At 35.7% G+C, this 15,308-nt stretch overlaps 1 protein-coding gene across 3 annotated transcripts in view; it reads right to left on the reverse strand.

Annotated features, from left to right (window-relative positions):
* The window catches only part of PPP3CA (protein phosphatase 3 catalytic subunit alpha), a 330,477-nt gene that overhangs the window by 47,765 nt on the left and 267,404 nt on the right, over positions 1–15,308 (reverse strand). For all 3 annotated transcript variants that reach the window (XM_012499552.2, XM_003257486.3, XM_003257485.3), the window contains exons 7-8: positions 12,241–12,318; positions 9,574–9,668 (exon numbers count right to left, since the gene is read on the reverse strand). In XM_012499552.2, the coding sequence (XP_012355006.1) occupies positions 9,574–9,668; positions 12,241–12,318 (173 nt within the window). The remainder of the gene's footprint in view (positions 1–9,573; positions 9,669–12,240; positions 12,319–15,308) is intronic.

Here is a 15,308-nt window from a genome sequence, read left to right on the forward strand (position 1 = left end):
CACTGAGTTAGTATTAAGTTCCTACACTTCATATCGACATTGTTTTCCATGGAAATAATGTTATGGCAGACTTTTTGACACTGTAAGAGTAAAGTCTAAGAGTCTCTTGCAGGTCTAGAATTCCTAGATAATGAATAGCAAGTGACAACCCATTAATTCAGGTTTTTAACATTCCTCAGATTGTTACTGTTTTTCTCTTGTTGAATGCTTCATAGAGAATGAGATTTCTAGAGAAGTAGGTTTTAGTTCAACCGAATAATCAACTAACCATCAGGGCTATCAGACAACGGAATTCAATACTTTAAGATGGATTCTTTGACCCTTTTCAGCTGGTGGCAGAAGAGCACTTGGCAATGAATCTGTATGGAGGATTCAGCATTGAATCCTCCTTTGTTCCCTGGTAAGGTCTCCCATAATTCTGACATCTGAAATCCTGTAATTCTATAGGCAAAGCTTTGTGAAAAGCAAGAATTACCTCACACGCTGTGTCTTACTTTGTTAAGGTTTCACAACTACTTAACTAAATTTACCATTAGAGAGTAGTAATTTTTAAGAAATCAAGAAGGTCATCTGTTGGCACAAAGATACAGAGATTATGTGTAGATTCATTCAATTAAAATATATAGTACAAGGAATCTTTCAATATTAAATTTTAATGGGATAGTTTATATTTTACCATCCCTTCCATTAATTAAATGTTTAAATGTGAGCAACTGACTACTGGATTTAAACTAACCTATTTACAAAGTGGCCTCCAGCAATGACACTTTCACAGTGGAACTGAATAAACAAAAGCAAAAGTGCTTTAGGGAATATATTTTAAAGGGAGAAATGAATTATTTATTTTAGAAAAATGTAAAAGGTATTCTAACTTCATTCTTTTAATAATGCATATATTTGGATGCACAACACTCAGGTAATTTTAAAGTGATAACAAATGACTCTTCATTTCAAAAGCTTTCTTTTCTTATTGAAGAATGGTTAGAGTCACCTAAACATAATGGAACCATGAGGTGAAGAGTGGATTAGCGGATCGTTCACAAACATTTCACACAACAAAGCTAAGGCGGAAGACTACAGACAGAGGTTAATACGTGGGCATGTGGGCTCTACAGTCAGTTGGCTGAGTTTCAATCTCAGTGCTTTCTGGTATTAGCCTGTGTCAACCTTGGGAAAAATATGCAGTTCCTTTGTGCCCTAGATTTTCTTCAATAAAATCAAGATTATACAGTAATTCATAGGGTTGTTGAAAGACTAAATGCATTTATACACATAAACTCTGAGCCGTGTCTGGCACATAATAAGTGCTCAAAAATGTTAGTTATTATCATATGCTATTTATAGGAACAAAGTGAACAGCATAGGTATAGTATGCTATCACAACTGAAGGCAAATATTTACATTTGCTAAATATATAACCAACTGAAGACTTTAAAAAATATGGCTAACACAGTGAAACCCCGTCTCTACTAAAAATACAAAAAATTAGCCAGGCGTGGTGGTGGGCGCCTGTAGTCCCAGCTACTCGGGAGGCTGAGGCAGGAGAATGGTGTGAACCCAGAAGGCGGAGCTTGCAGTGAGCCGAGATTGAGCCACTGCACTCTAGCCTGGGGGACAGAGCGAGACTCCTTCTCAAAAAAAAAAAAAAAAAAAAAACAAAAAAAAACAACAAAAAAAAACAAAATTATATATATATATATATCTCAAGCTATATCACTCCAGGAAGGTGACAATGATAATGACAATGGTAAATGAAATTAATATCACAGTTGGATTAATTTCACATGTTGAATCTTGGATATAAAATGCATGAGAAGAGACATTCTGTTGAAACCTCTCTGCAGTGAATTTCAATCATTCATCTCAGAGGGTGATTTTTCTAAAAGCCAATCAAAACTTCCTACCCTTGGGTTCTCTTCAGCCTTAATGTTTACATAAATTTCTTTTCTACCACCATATATATATATATATACACACACACACACACATACACATATATACATATATATATATTTTTTTTAGATGGAGTCTCACTCTGTTGCCCAGGCTGGAGTGAAATGGCGTGATCTTGGCAACCTCCACCTCCCGGGTTCAAGCAATTCTCCCTCCTCAGCCTCCCGAATAGCTGGGTCTACAGGTGTGGGCCACCACACCTGGCTAATTTTTGTATGTTTAGTACAGACGGGGTTTCACTATATTGGCCAGGCTGGTCTCGAACTTCTGACCTCATGATCTGCCCGCCTCAGCCTCTCAAAGTGCTGGGATGTGCCCAGCCTGTCTACCACCTCATATTGATAATAAAAGAATACTAAGAGGTTTTGTTTATAATTTCTACTTTATTCCTTCATATAAATTATTGTATTTCATACCATTTCTCAGTGAACTCTCTTAGGCTTAATAATCATTACGAAGAAATTACCTTTCTAGTGTGTATAATTCTATCATACCCATATGGCTTTAAGAATCTTTATCAAATAAATGAAGGAATGAATTAGGGGTTGGGGGGATGTCTTATTGTTTTGCTTTAGTAAAAAAACAAAAATAAAAAAGTAAAACAACCTTGGCCTACAATTACTAGAAAGTACCAAATATACTGCCCTGACTGTAAGTTTACATTTTTTATATTGCAGTAAGTGATCTGGGGCAAACAAGTGCTCAGGACCCATTAAGAGGATCTTCAGGTTTGAGATCATGGCAGGGAAAAAGTATATGCTGGGAAAACTGTTGTTATGGGGCAAAGTCTCCGGATTAATTTTATCCAACTTTTTTTTTTTTTTGAGATGGAGTCTTGCTGTTGCCCAGGCTGGAGTACAGTGGTGCCTTCTCGGCTCACTGCAGGCTCTGCCCCCCGAGGTTCACGCCATTCTCCTGCCTCAGCCTCCTGCGTAGCTGGGACTACAGGCGCCCGCCATCTTGCCCGGCTATTTTTTTTTTTTTTGTATTTTTAGTAGAGACGGGGTTTCACCGTGTTAGGCAGGATGGTCTCGATCTCCTGACCTCGTGATCCGCCCGCCTCGGCCTCCCAAAGTGCTGGGATTACAGGCGTGAGCCACCATGCCCAGCCATTATCCAACTTTCAAAGCAACCAGTGATCACATTTAACCTGAGGTTGTAAGGATACAAAAAAAATGCTTTAAAAGTCAATACTAAAAGTTATGTCCATGCTTAAGACAAGCCTCAGGCTCAGAGAAATGGATCTTTGCTGTAAAACATGCTTCAACTTTGTAGGGGAGTGAGCTCTTTGATGTGCTGTGGTGGAGACAGATATGTTACTCGGAGATGCCTGGGTATAGATTCCGCTTTCCTTTTGGAGACCCCTCATCTCCCTCTCAAAAAGATCTGAGCTAGCTGGTTCTGAATTTGGCTTGTGAGCCACAGGGGTAGCAGATATCTATAAGCTTGTGAAAAATATTCCTGAATGATAAAACAACCTCCTAGTGGAAAAAAATTGTGGTATAGTGTGGAATGAGCTTCTGAGGTCTGGCCATACCACACTGTGTAGACAGTGTCACTGAGGGTCCCCGCCAGAAGTCAGGAGACCAAGTCAAGCTGGCATCGGATATGTTACATCTGCTCCTTTCTGTTCACATCATGACTGCCAACAAAATTCTTATGTTGGTTCATTATAGCAGCAATTCCATTCTCTCTTACAATGGTATCTTTCTGCCAAGCCAGAAATTCTCTTTTTATTTATAAATGGTACCTTCTTGAAGCCTATGACTCCTTTTTGATTGGAAAATATATGAGGATGTGGAAAACATCAAGACTAAAATGCTTTTTATCAGCAATTATATCAAGTTGCTAATTTATAAGTCCAAAACATCGCATTTTTCCCTATCTAAAAGGATAGACTTTTGCATCTCAGAATTTTAGCGAATGATGCTGTAGTAGTCTGTTCTCATGCTGCTAATAAAGACACACCTGAGACTAGGTAATTTATAAAGGAAAGAGGTTTAATGGACTCACAGCTCCACATGGCTAGGGAGGCCTTACAATCATGGTGGAAATCAAAGGAGAAGCAAAGGCATGTCTTACATGGTGACAGGCAAGAGAGCTTGCACAGGGGAACTCCCATTTATAAAACCATCAGATCTTGTGAGACTTACTCACTACCATGAGAACAGTATGGGGGAAACCACTTCCGTGATTCAATTATCTCCACCTGGCCCTGCCCTTAACAGGTGGGGATTATTACAACTCAAGGTGAAATCTGGGTGAGGACACAGCAAAACCATATCAGATGCTTTCCAAGTGCATCTTATAAAAGCAATTTTCTACCTCTCTCTTCCTTAACTACTTTTAATATTGAATTGGTTTCTTTCTTGGTTATCATTTAAATGTTTGGTCTTAATCACTAAATTAGTTTTGTTGCCATTAGACTTTCCTCTCAAATCCAAAATAATTTTCATTTAACAAATTTCCTTAATTTTACTGTCAGTAGTGTGTATTGGAACTAAGTTACATACTTCTGGTATATATATTTCTCTACATTTATATCATATATCTAACCACTCATCTAATCACCCGTCCATCCAACAACCCATCTGAACTACAGAGAACTTGTACCACATGGAAACCTACTGTCGTTTACTTTAGATTCTTTTGAAGCACAGGTGTACCTCTGCAGAGAAAATGAATTCAAGTGTTTACATCAAGGTATAAAATACATTTTCCCAGAGGTTCATTACAATTTTTGGCCAAACTGAGTTGTTTAAGCCAATGTTCACATCTGCCACTCTATTTCTCAATCCAAGAGACATTTTACTCTCACTGATTGCTTAAATATCACTTCCCCAATTAGTCCCCATAGACTAATTTTCACTCTCATATCACACCACTCCTTTCTTTGTTGCTTTTTCCAAATACATATAAATAATTATTGGTGGAATTATTTATTTAATGTCTATCATACTACCAGATTATTAAGCACACTAGGGCAAAGACCATGTCTGTCTTGTTTCATTCATATCCTCAACACCTAGCATGGTGCTTGGTATATAGTAAGTTCTCAATAAAGGTTTATTATATTGGTGAGTGGGTATAGTTAAAATCACTTTTACAGGGGCAAATAATTTTTTTTAAAATTGAAGCTATGTGTCATTACTGTAATTTTCACCTGATTTGTGTATTTGAGTAATTAGGAAACAGGTTTTCCTTTAGGTCTACAGATTCACAGGAGAAAATTCAACAATTCAAATGTGCAAAGTGCTCTGCAAATGTTTAACTCCAATTTAGAAAGGGTATCAGCACTGGTTATAGGAGTGATTTAAAGTGAGATAAAGATCTGTGGGTCAATATTGATAGGGTACTTTTGGTCACAGTCTTGCCGTTAATTCTCCAAAAAAAAAAAAAAAAGCTTAAATCAATGCATGTATTGACTGCCTACCACGTACAAGGCATGCAACTTGGCTTTACAATGTGTACCAAAAAGCCTCATGTTTCAAATTAATTATAATCTCATTGGGAAATAACAGGAATGCATGGAAAAGCTAACAAGAAAAACAGTAAACACTAAATACAAGAGAAAATGATTAGCATTGCAGACATTCAGAGAAGGACCACCAACAGAAGTCTTTATGGAAACGCAGACTGGAGTGGGTCTAGTCCACTTAGGCAGAAGAATGAGACAAATATTTTGAATAGAAATAAGTATGTACGTGAAAAAGTGGAGAAACAGAAAGCCAAAGTTGCTCAGGGCAATGAGGTTTACCCCAAGACAAGCAGAGAGACAGGTGATAATGGTAGATTCAGGCATATAATGAAATTATAAATAAGAAACTGAGGAATAAGGGAATTTTCCTGTGAGCTTCTGTGAAGCTTTGCACTAACATGTGACAAAATAATAACAACATAAAATATTCAATAATGATAATGTCTTAATATTGCACAGCATTTTGTTTTAAAGCGATTTCATGTAATATTCACAAACGAACATTTTTTTCTCATCTCATAGCAATGCCACTGCATGTCCAATAAATTTAAATGAGTTTGTTGCTTAATGGCAGAGCTGTGATTCAAACCTACATCTTTTGCTATGGCATCTTGCAGAGCTGTCAGAGTGAAGACACAGAGGCAGGGTGACAGGCAGGAAGACAGCGCAGACTGGAAAGGATGAGACTGAATGAATTAATGTGGGCTATACCAAGAGACAGAACATTTAGTCCTCATAACTTTCTGAATGCTATTTATTAATTACAGATAAGTATGAACTACTAATAAGAAATACTGGACACTTAAATATGAATCTGATCACAACTGTTATTGGTTTTAAGATGGCAAGAATAAACCTATTTTTCTCACTGTTTCGTTTTACCAGATTGTATTACTGCTGTCTTAAGCTGCAGGAGCTTTAAGAATCAAATCATACTATAACTAATAGGTTATAATTCCAGAGTACTTTATGGTCATCTGTTTCTAACAATCAAATGGTTAACTCACAGGTTCTTCACAGCTATTTTCCAATGATTGGGTTTTGAAGGTGCTTGCAATCCAATTTTATTACATTGCTTTTAAAAATTCTAGTTAACATCAATTTTATTCAAACACAGTAATTTTCACTTTACCAGTGAATAATTGACTCCCACTCCCACATACTGTATACACTGTTAGCATAATAGCTTTAAAGTGCTTCAGAAATTTTACAAAAAAGTCTTTTGAAATTCTGTTTAAACTAAAGAATACATCTTTCTCTTCCCTATCAGTTTATCTTTTTCTCTCCAGAGAATATTTTCTTTTATGAAAAGGTTCCCAAAATTTAACAGTTCTACTCCCTTTCCTGAGAGATTCTGATCTACCCCAAAGGCAAGAACACAGTGAAAGAATTACAAAATCTCAAAGACAGTGATGCACTGGTATCTGTTTTTGTTTTTTTTCTTTTAAGTTCCAAACTTGTTAAATCAGAACTATACAAAAAGAAGAAACAGACACCTTGTTTGAGAAATAGCTACTGGTCTCAGGCAAAACTGCATTACCTAGCATTATGAAGAACTGCAAGAGTCTTAAGTCTGTTTTTGTGGAGTAAAATCCCAATTTTTATTCCTTTTTTACTGTTTTGGTTTTCTTTTGTAGAAATTGTTGGAAAACTTCTAGGTAGAGTACATGCTATTTAGTAATCAGTCTTTGGCAAGAAAATGACTTTTAGGGACATTTCCTTCCCTCAGTTTAATAGTAAAAAATCTTAATGCCATAGAACAATACAAACTCGTGTTTATAAAAAATATATAAAAGCATATTTTATGTACTTTTGGTAAATTATAGGATCATGGTGGGACTGGGATATACAATATGACTTACTAAATTCCTGCACTCCCTGCAGGAATCTCAGGGTCCTTCTCTCGTGCAAGATTGAGAATCCTCATCCAGTCAGAGATTAGCTTTTTTGAGTTTTATACAATAAATGTTTACTGCTTTAAAAATATTCATTGGCCTTGATACTATTTATTTCTCTTTCTAATCAAACATTCACTATTCTTTAACATTCAGATCATATTTTATCTTAAGGCCTTCTCTGACCATTCTAGAAAATTATCCCTTACCAAATGTATTTCGTGTTTGACTCTCTTTGTTTACACTTAATCATCTTGGGTCTTATATTTTTAGTTAAATTACCCAAATGTCTTACTTTGTCAACTCCACAGTAGTTTTAAAAATCAAATCATACTGTAACTATTAGCTTATAATTCTAGAGTCCTTTATGATCATTTGTTTCTAACAATCAAATGATTAACTCATAGATTCTTCAGAGCTATTTTTCCATTGATTGTGTTTTAAAGGTGCTTGCAACCCTATTTTATTGCAGTGCTTTTCAAAATTCTAGGTGACATCAATTTTATTCAAATACAATAATCTTCACTTTAGCAGTGAATCACTGACTCCCACTCCCACATACTTAATAGCACGTGGCAAGCAGAGAACATGTTTTATTTTATTTTGCATTCTTCTTGCCATAGACTACTAATGGCTGCACTTCTTTTCTAGGAACTGCCTGAAACCCTGTGGTTACAACAAAAACTGGACTATGCCTTACTGATAACCATGCTCCTTCACTATAGAGGAGGACCCACCATGGTCAAAATGGCAACGTAAAAGACCGTATGGCTACAGCAAACACCATCCAGCAGATGTCATTCTCTGGGCTAGGGAAAAGTGGAATACATGAAAGGAAACAAAGGACTAAGGACATTCAACAGGTGCTTGGGAATAAAGGTGGCCAAGGCCCATATTAGGCATCCTGGACACCAGGCCTGGGCCAGGAAGACACCCATCACACCTCATTTATGAAGGGGCATGGCTCCTAATTCCAGGAGTTTTCAGACTGGTGCAGAAACTCGGCTGCCTTTCACCACCCCTTCTGCGCTATATTTGACCTTATATATGTTATTTGACTGCTTTTTTCCTTCTGTTTCCATTTCTCTTTTTTTTTTTTTTTTTTTTTTTTTTGAGATGGAGTCTCGCTCTGTCACTCAGGCTGGAGTGCAGTGGTGCGAGCTCGGCTCATTGCAAGCTCCGCCTCCCGGGTTCATGCCATTCTCCTGCCTCAGCCTCCCGAGTAGCTGGGACTACAGGCTCCCACCACCACGGCCAGCTAATTTTTTGTATTTTTTTTTTAGTAGAGAAGGGGTTTCACCATGTTAGCCAGGATGGTCTCGATCTCCTGACTTCGTGATCCATTTCTCTTAATCTCAGAAAGCCACAATAGGACATGCTGCCTATATAATATCCAGACCAATGCTACATAGAGTTAAAGGCTTTTTCACATTTTATCACCCATGTGATACATGTGGAACACTTTATAATATTTCCAAATAAAGAGATTACACTTATGAAAGAAGATAATAATGCACCCCTTGCTCTTCTTCTTTTCCCTGTAGTAAGTAATAATGCCCTCTTGTTTCATGTTTCTTTCAGGTATGGAGTTTCAGAAAAAAGGCACAGGACACTGAACCAGAAGTATGGATTTGAACCTAGTTCGTTACTTCCTAATTAAGTGACCTTGGACAAGGCAATTAACCACAGGGACTCACTCTGCATATTAAAAAAGGAGGAGGTAGAGTAGCTAATAATATTTACCTTGAAGTTTACTTTTTTTTGCTTTTTCAAGAAATAAACATGTACTTGCCTAGCATAGGAACCGATTCATGGTAGATGCTCAATAAATGCAATTCGAATTTGAATTTCAAGCTACTGGGTTTATTTTTTATTTTTCTTGATCCTTTCCATGCACAATCACACTTATTCTATTTAAATCCAAATTCTTTTTAAGAAGCATGATTTTGGATTATTTCCAATTATTATTTCTTTTAAAGTCTGTATCTACTAGAGCAGCAGCGTCAACCCTGTTAAAAATTAAAATGTCCTAGAAAACATTTAAAAAATTAACAGTGCGTAAGACCAATCTCTGACCAAATTTGAATCTGTATCTTTGAGGATAATCACAAAGTGGGCATCAAACAATAACTGAAAAAATAAAAATAAAAGACTGGTTAAAATACTTAAGATCAAACCAAAATAAAACGGCTTAAGAATTATTACACATATTATGTAAGACTGCAAGATGGATTTAAAAACACTTACCTTTGTTATTGTATACATCTAAGTAATTTGGTGCTGAAAAAATTGTAATTAGAGAAGGGAAGCCTGTTGTTTGGCTTTTCCTGTACATGCGGTACCTAAAAAGAACAAATACAGTCAAAACAAAGCTCGTATGGAAAAAAGATAATATCAAATCATAGATTCAGAAATACAAAATTAGATGAGTCAAGTTCCATTATGCAAAGGGCCTCCAATCATATAACACTAAATAAAAATTTCTTTCTGAAGTCTGTTATACACAGGTATTAATACATTTCAAGGGGGTGGGCATGAAAACATACATTCATATGTAAAATTTCCAAACAGGTATTTTCTAAGTTAGCAAACCTCAAGAGAGGGTGGAATTCATTGGAAAATCATAATTCATTTCCATGTGTTCAACAGAGAGGGCGAAGGCTGATTAGTGCACACAGATACTTTGTACCCACCCCAAATTTTCAAAATGTTGTCAACATTTTTGACATTAAAAGACCAAATAAGCACAGCGAGATATAAAGACTTACCACTAATAACCAGGCCAATTATCCGATAAATCCACAATATTCTGTAAGGCATTTTGCCTAGATTAAGTGATTTTCTTTAAGAAGAATGTCCCCTTAAATTTATGAATTTTTAGATTAATAATTAAATTTAATTCATAGATTTAATACAATTCATAGATTCAGTGATATATAAGCATTTTGCCTAGACTAAGTGATTTTCTTTTAAAAGAATGTCCCCTTAAATCTATGAATTTTTACAAATTGAGACTGTTTCTATTTTAGAATTTTATTTATTACCAATCTCTGCTGGTGTCTACAGGTCAAAGATTATTGTCTCAGCAGGGTAATATTTAATCAATCAGTAATGAAACAGAACATTCACAAGAACTTTGGAAATAAACCAACAATCCAGTTACTAAGCAGAAATAATTTATAATGTAACACTTTAGTTCTCAATTGAAAATACAGGTGACTCTGGCTCTTTCACATAAGGATAAAAATGTATCTCATGACTTCTGTGTAATCAATTTTAGGAGTATCAGTTTAGAAATACCTCTTCAAAACAACATTTTATCATTTCTTCGTTGATCCGTGTCATTTATTTCTGGTAGACTAAACCATGCCTAATATAGTTAGGTTCTGAAAGTAGCTCAAAAAGTACCTTTAGATAGATAAACAGCCACCTTAACATTTATAATTTTAAAAACACTGTGAGTCCTCTTTTTTTGGAACTTGGTCATACTGTAAAAGAAAATGCCCCCCTTAAAAACCTTTTGAAATGTTCTAGAAGTATGTATTCTGATTATGGAACTGAGCTTCGTTATGGAAACAAAATCCATGTGAAAGACAGTTTAATTCTTAATCCTAGTACCTTGACTTTATAGACAGAGGGTGACCATGCCTACTTGACAACAAACAAAAACAAAGAAACTGGATGACATAATCTCAATTTTTCCAATGAATCAATCAACTTCTCATTTTAAACAAAAATACTTGATTTAACTGATGCACTTAACACACATTCAAGGAAGCCAATGGTTATGAGTATGTAGTGCAATTAGGATAAATCTGCCAAAAATGGGCAGTCAGCCGACTGGAACACAGTCAAAATAGCATAGTGACACCATAGCCTTGAGAAGTGAGAACAATTATTTGAAGACCTGACTGGTTGGGTATATAAACAGGTTACTTCAAACATCAGCTACAACACAGTGAGTATATAATACTGGATCCATTCACACCTGTTGACCGATTGCTTGAAAACAGCTAATTGTGAAATGAACTTGGTATCCTCCTTGATTCAGGGATATCATAGACATGGGCCTCCTTCAAAATGCAGGTATCTATATTCCCAATTTCAGCACATAGGTTATAAAAAGAAGTGCTGCTACTTTTCAGAAAACCTAGACTATGAAGGGATGAGTTTAATTATTCAAAGGGAAGCAATGCCTTTCAGTGGAGCCTACTAGGAAATGGTATCAGACCTCAAATCTTAAAATTATTCTAATTTCTCCCTAATGTAGATTTAATACACTATTAAAGTGAACATCTGAAATTTCATAATTTTCTAAACCTCCAAAATTGTTCTACATCTTAGAAACTTACCAGGTGAGACAACATCAACTTTATGTAATCATTTGCTAGTTAGAACATAAACTTTTCCCTGTTCTTAAAGATGTCCCTACTCTTTTCCCTTTAAAATCAGGGATGTTACAGGGATCAGGAATGGTATTCAGGATTAGGAATTGTATTCTTTAAAACAACAGTAAAATGTGCAATACCTGTTAAATATTTATGTATAACTCTCATTCATATTTTCAACAAGACTGAAAAGTAGCTGGTAATTTACTTACTTATATGACAGTGTAAATGCAACAATTGTGAGGAATAAGAGGAGGTGCTCTTACAGTGCTTAAGAAATCAAGCTGAAAATGGACTTGTTCAGGCTAAAGATGGAAGAACTTTACAGGAGACTTTACAATACATCTGCAGCCATTCATTCCCTAGGACTCTGTCATACCTGTGTCATCCATTAGAAGATAATTTTAAGCTCTAATTCCTTTTGGGAGTGAGCCTGGTAAAAGGGAACCTGCAGAGCCTAAGCAAAGTGAGGAAGTTCTGGCAAATGGACAATGCATGGTTTTTATAAATGCTCAAAACTGCTCACCCTGCATCTTGGGCTTCGTGGGCTCGAAGTATAGATAACAAGTTATTGTGCTGTAAGAATTCACATACAGCCGGGTAACTGCCAGAGACAAAAAGAAAAGAGATGCATCTGTTATGAAATCATCAGGAGTAGCACATTTATCTCTAACATCCAGATCTATGTGACTGGATCAAAGATAATCAAACATACACCATTCATGAAACAAGCCTCTTGACTCTTAGGCCAAGTTTATCCTTGTGGCAGAAAAAGCATCTACAGCTGTACTTTTTACATAATTAGAAAGGGGTTGAGGTGCGTGAACCGGGAGGAAAAAAACGTAAGCCATTACAAAACATTAGGAAAGTGTCCACTCTCAGAAAAATAAATTTTTACAAGTCTACATTTAAAGACAAAGTGAACAGAGCCTAACTATAACAAGATAATGAATTTAAAATATAAGTCTCAATTTTCTCAGATATTGCACCATTTGTGCATATGTGTGCATGTATGTGTATACAACAGAGATAACTGAGTTTGGAGGCAGAAGAGAATACATATGCTCTCTTCTGCCACGTAACTATTTTGTTTCTATAATCTCCCAGATTTAAGACTCCTCCCATACGGTGGGAAATCAAGTTATTGCTTTATCTAACATTATGGGTACAATAAGATGATTATATCATTCAAAACCTAAACAAAATTATGGATATTCACAAGGCTTTAAAATTTGTCCTTTAAATATGATCAGAACTTTATCTTAAGACTTATCTATCTTGACTAAATAAAACATCCAGTATACAATTATGTTTGTCTTTTAAGAGTCTCAAACTCAAATAATTTTATTATAAATGAAATCCAAATCATAAATTAAACCTGAAAAACCTTTTACAGTCATTATGTCTCTGCTCTAAGAACTTTTAATGAAACGAATGTGTATTATAAAAATAATTTTTTGACAATGCAAATCAAGGTACAGAAAACCAATATTCAAAGTGCAAATATTCACTAGAACTTAAACTATATACCACTGAAAACATTCATCAATTATAAAAATAGCACTGCAGGGAAACATTTTAGTAATGTGTGTTATTCAAATAATTCATTATAAAAGAAGATAGTTTCTGTGTTACACATTTTGTACAAATTCCCTGACCAACAGGAAAAAATTATCATTAAGATAACATACAGTGGGCCAGGTGTGGTGGGTCATGCCTGTAATCCTAGCACTTTGGGAGGCAGGGGCAGGCAGATCACCTGAGGTCAGGAGTTCGAGACCAGCCTTGTCAATGTGGTGAAACCCTGTCTCTTACTAAAAATACAAAAAACTAGCCAGGCTTAGGGGTGGGCGCCTGTAATCCCAACTACTCAGGAGGCTGAGGCAGGAGAATTGCATGAACCCAGGAGGTGGAGGTTGCAGTGAGTCAAGAACGCACCATTGCACTCCAGCCTGGGCGACAAGAGCGAAACTCCATCTCAAAAAAAAAAAAGATAACATACAGTTATAGAGATACTGACAATAAAAAAGATTCAGTTCTTTGGCAAAAAGGGATCTGAAACTGAAAACAGTCTCTGTTCATGTGCCCATGTGTGGTGTGTTTTGCAAGAGAAAGGGAGGAAAAGAGAAGATAACCATGGGGCCTCCACTTCCTAGTTGTCCTCAGTCAATTCAATAAATAAAACACCTAACTGATGAACATGAGTGTATCTTAGAAGCTGGAGAGGATGGCCCAGTCTCTGCATGGAAACATGCCCATATGGTACCCAGAATCAGGTGTTGACCAACATGTGTCTTCAAAGGCTTCTGTTCTGCTTAAAGAAAAGTGAATATATGACCTTTCCAGATAAGTGTGTGTCAGAGAAAAAAATAAACAACAACAACAACAACAAAAAAAAAAAAACAAAGAAAAAACCACTTTACTTTCAGAGATACTGGTTGGTCTTTCAAAAACAGCAGATTTGTTTGGTATATATTAGCTATAAAAGGCTCAGCTAAGAGGCACAGAATAGGTTCTCAATAAATGTTCCTTCCCTATCTTTTTTCTTTTTTTGAGGCCTTCACTTAAATTCCTTGTGCCTTCGCAATGCCTCTGCATAGAAGTATATTGTTTTGTTAGCACTGTCAGACAGGTTGCCTGACTATGTCTGTCACTTTTTTGCCCTTGGCAAATGATTTAGTTGCTCTTTCTTATTTGCCCTTTTGGAACAACTTATACTATTCTTAAGAAAGAATAATTTTAAAATATTTTCTTCACACTAAGTTTGATACCCTTATGTGTTTAAGCTAAGTTTTTCCCCATGAAAATATACACCTGATTTTTAATGGAAATCTGAAAAAAATAAAATTAATCAAGTGCCAATTTGCTAGGTTAACAGCATTAAGTGGGGAGTATTTGCATTACTGACTTGGAGGGAATTCATTTTGAAGAAAAACTTTAGACATTTTCAAAACATATGCCATCATATACTCAGCTTTTCAAAGAAATACCAACATTTTCCTCATAAATCTAGACAATACTTGAATATCATCTAGATTCCCACTGTTGCTAAACTACTTACCTAGGATATACAGAAGTTTCTAATAGTATTAGAAAAGAGAACCAGAAACTCTGTTCCACTGTTATGCTTTTTAATGGAAATGATCACAAATCACAAAATGTTCAAGCTGAAAAGCACTATGTACACACACACACACACACACAGAGAGAGAGAGAGAGAGAGAGAAAGAGAGAGAGAACGGCAGGAAAAAGCATATTGCTAACACCTAAACACCCCAAAGAGATGAAAAATCACTTATTCCCCAGTAATTTAGTAGAGGCCCAGTGATGATTGTTCCATTTGTTAGAAGACAGTATTAGCTACAGGGAGGGGCGGAATAAGTTCAAGGCAGGTTTCTGTCCTAAGGGTATTTATTATCTTAGGAACATAAAGCATTATAAAAAATATTTTTAAAAAACTACTGTATTATAAAACACATTGAAGATAAAATAGAAGTTTTATAAAGATATTACAAAGCAAGCAAGAAAGGATCTGAAATTAATCAGAGAAATCTTTTTGAAAAATATCTATCTTTTGTTATATATTAAAGAGAA

The sequence above is a fragment of the Nomascus leucogenys genome, chromosome 9 (genome assembly GCF_006542625.1).
Source record: "Nomascus leucogenys isolate Asia chromosome 9, Asia_NLE_v1, whole genome shotgun sequence".
Lineage (NCBI taxonomy): Eukaryota > Metazoa > Chordata > Mammalia > Primates > Hylobatidae > Nomascus > Nomascus leucogenys.